The sequence below is a fragment of the Diabrotica virgifera genome, chromosome 6 (genome assembly GCF_917563875.1).
Source record: "Diabrotica virgifera virgifera chromosome 6, PGI_DIABVI_V3a".
In the NCBI taxonomy this organism is placed as follows: domain Eukaryota; kingdom Metazoa; phylum Arthropoda; class Insecta; order Coleoptera; family Chrysomelidae; genus Diabrotica; species Diabrotica virgifera.
This window is the reverse complement of record NC_065448.1, coordinates 87025365-87028901: the sequence shown is the minus strand read 5'-3', so window position 1 is coordinate 87028901 and position 3537 is coordinate 87025365. Positions and strand designations below refer to the sequence as shown.

The 3537-nt window shown below is 36.6% G+C and overlaps 1 protein-coding gene across 1 annotated transcript; it reads left to right on the top strand.

Annotated features, from left to right (window-relative positions):
• The first annotated feature begins 288 nt into the window (after window positions 1-288).
• Window positions 289-828, top strand: LOC126886118 (girdin-like). Its single transcript, XM_050652963.1, has one exon. It carries the CDS (start codon window positions 289-291, stop codon window positions 826-828), a length of 540 nt encoding a protein of 179 aa, XP_050508920.1.
• The last annotated feature ends 2709 nt before the right edge of the window (window positions 829-3537 follow it).

Below are 3537 nucleotides of genomic sequence, written 5' to 3'. Positions count from 1 at the left end.
CAGACACCGAATGACGACTAAGCTAAGTACCTTAGATGATTTTATAGACAATAACATTTTTGAAAGCTTGCCTGAATTGACAGATGACGAATTAGCTAATGATTTAGAAAATTCAAAATTAAATAAGACAAATAAAGTAAATTCAACCCATCACAATAAACTAAAAACAAAATAATAATTAATTCACAAACAAATAAAAAGAAACTAGATATTGCAGACATTGAATTCCTAAATGAAGCTAATTCTATAGATTCTGTTGGTAACACAGTAACAGTAGTTACTGATTCCATGTCTAGTAATAGTAATAGTAATATATCCAAAGATATTTCCCATAATAATGCTAGCGAGGGTGAAATAAGTGAAAGCGAAGATGAAATCAGTGAAAATAGTACAAATATAAGCAACGTACAAAAAGAGAAAAGAAAAAGACTCAAAGAAATGGACACATACCACAAAGAACTGGTTCGATCATTGGACACATTAACTGAACAGATGAAAAAAATGGAGGCGGAAAATAAGCGCCTAATGAATCAAATCCATCAGATGCAAGAGGAAAACAAGTTCCAAATGGCCAAACTAGAAGAGAAAATAACCGGCAAAGATCAAGAAATACAGAAACTAACTCAAAAGCTACTTGAGACGATAGACAAAAATGCGAAAAAAGAAAAGCAGAAGCAAGCAACGGTAGAAGAACCAACAAATATACATGAAAAGGAAAGACGTAAAACTTCTGCTAATAGTCCAAATAAAGAAAACTTGATTGAAATAGAAAACAACAATGCTGAATGGACAGCCCAGCACCAACAGAAGAAAAAACAAAAATGGTAAAATAACAGAGAAAAACGTCACAGAAGAAGAACTGAAAAATATTAGCGCTGCTGAAGAGCAGACATTAATAATACAAAAGAAAAATGAAGAAGCATGCGTAGCCAGAGGCATGCTAAAAAAGAAATATGAACAAGAGAAAGATCAACACACTGAAATAGAAATGGAGACTGAAAACGAAAATGAAAAAGAAAAATCGAAAAAGAATATTCCCAAACTACCAGCGCAAAAACAAAATACCGTAACAACAACAGAAAAAGAACAACCAACGAAGGCTGCACAAAAACCACCGGCGATTATCCTCAAATCAATAGGAAAAGAGATATTACAAAAAGCCGCAGAAAGGGGAATCGGATCCGCGAATAAATTCGCTAAATCCGGAAGGTCAATCTTCATCCAGACAAATAACAGAGAAGGGTACCTAGCAATGATCAACATACTTGAAGAACAAAATACAAAGAACCCTTAAAGCCCTAGTGAATACATCACTTATCCAATAGATTCAGAACGCACATGATTAGTAATTAGAGGATTACATGAATTAACAGAAACAAGAAATATACAAAAAGATCTAAACAAAAACGGAATCATGGCGATTAAAGTAACAAATATGATCTCCAAGAAGGAAGACAAGAAAAAATTGCCACTTTTCTTAGTTACAATAAACGAAGAAGATAAAGAAAAAATGAAAAGCTTGACAACTCTCTGTTACATGAAAATATATATCGAAGAAGAAATAAGAAAAAATACAGAAGTTATGCAGTGCTATAACTGCCAAGGATTCTACCATGGATCCAAAGCCTGTCACTGTGGAACTAAATGCGTTAAGTGTGGCGGATCACACATTAGCAGCGAATGCACAAAGGGCAGGAACACCGAACCAAAGTGCGCAAACTGTGGCGAAGCCCACACAGCTAATTACAGAGGATGCTCCAAAGCACCAAAAAGAAAAACATACACCGCACAGGCACAAACAAGAAACAGAACAGAAGAACACGCACCTACAGACAGAAGTTCCAACAAAAGCTACGCACAAATAACCAAGAAGACAGATGAATCTAAACAGGACAAGAAACGGCAAATCTCATACCAATTGTAAACGAACAGATGAAAAACTTCATGTTCATGTTCGAGGGGATGGCAAATGTAGTGAGTGCAATGGGCAATATTGGTGTAAACAGTACTAAATAATCGATTGGGCGATCTGCGTATAGGATCATGGAATCCAAATGGGCTAAAACAGAAAATTAATACCTTGGACGAGTTTTCCAACAGACTAGAACTAGACATCATAGACTTACAAGAAACTAAGATAACAGAAAAAACAAAAACAAAATTTCCAGGTTATGATGTCTATAGAAATGACTACACAGCCGCATCAGGAGGCACGGCGATTCTGGTGAAAAAAGGAATCAAACACCAAGTAATTCCTACACCAGACGGACTCATCACTATGGAAGCCACCATAGTGAGGATCAAGACAGGAAAAGATATGCTGAAAATTGTTTCAGCATATGTTAGACCAAATGATCCAATCTTCAAGGAAGACTTAAATGTCATATTAAACACAGTAGAGCCCTCTATCATTATAGGAGATCTGAACGCAAGATCGCCGAACTCGTTCGATAGAACCACAAACCGCAACGGGAGAATATTGTGTGGCTATCTCGAAGAACGACCGAACACCATGGTGGCGGGACCCATAGAACCTACATGCTTCCATGGTTGAAACAGACTTCCCACATTCCTAGACATAGCAATTCTACAAAATGTGGGTCAACAATACGAAATATATTCAATGAATGAGGGTGACTCAGATCACAACCCAATTATACTGATCCTGGGAGCAGTAGAAACAAACAACTTGCAAACCTATAAGAAAAAAACGAACAAATTGGCCAAACTACAAAAGAATAGTAAGTGAAACTATTGGTGCAATACCAACAATAAATACAAAAGAAGAACTAGAGGAATGCGTTAAACATCTAGAAAAAACGATACAAAACGCTATCGAGGCCAGCACCACAGAAGAAAAAACTCCAACAACAAAAGGAAGATTCAGGGAAATCAGCAATGAGCTGAAAGAACTGATAAACGAGAAAAACAGGAAAAGAAGAAGAGCCAAGAGGACAAGAAACCCAGAGGACAAAAGAATTGCTAATGAGTTGAATAGGGAAGTCAAAAAACAATTAGATGATCATCGAAATGAAAACTGGGACAACTATATCCACAACTAAACCCAAATAAGTCCGCGTTCTGGAAGCTATCTAAAATACTAAGAAAAGATAAAAAACCAATCCCTCCTTTACACGGTGAAAATGGAATTGTCTACACAGAAGAAGACAAAGCGGAAGTAATGAAAAACACGCTAGAAAGAGAATGTAGGGAAAACTATCATCCCGATGAAGATCTAGACTTCACAGAAGAAGTCGAACCAAGATGTAGAATTCTGAAAAGAAGAAAGGGCATTATATGTATGTATTACACACACCTCCCTTGAAGAGCTCAGACAACTGATCAAGCGTACTTATGCCAAAAAAGCTCCAGGAATGGACCAGATTACGAACAGAGCTCTGAAAAATCTGCCAGGAAAAGCAATAGTGTACATAACAAATCTAATAAATAACATCTTAAGACTAAGACATTTTCCTGACAGATGGAAAGAGGCTCACGTAATCATGATTGAAAAACCAGGAAAAATGGCACATTTCC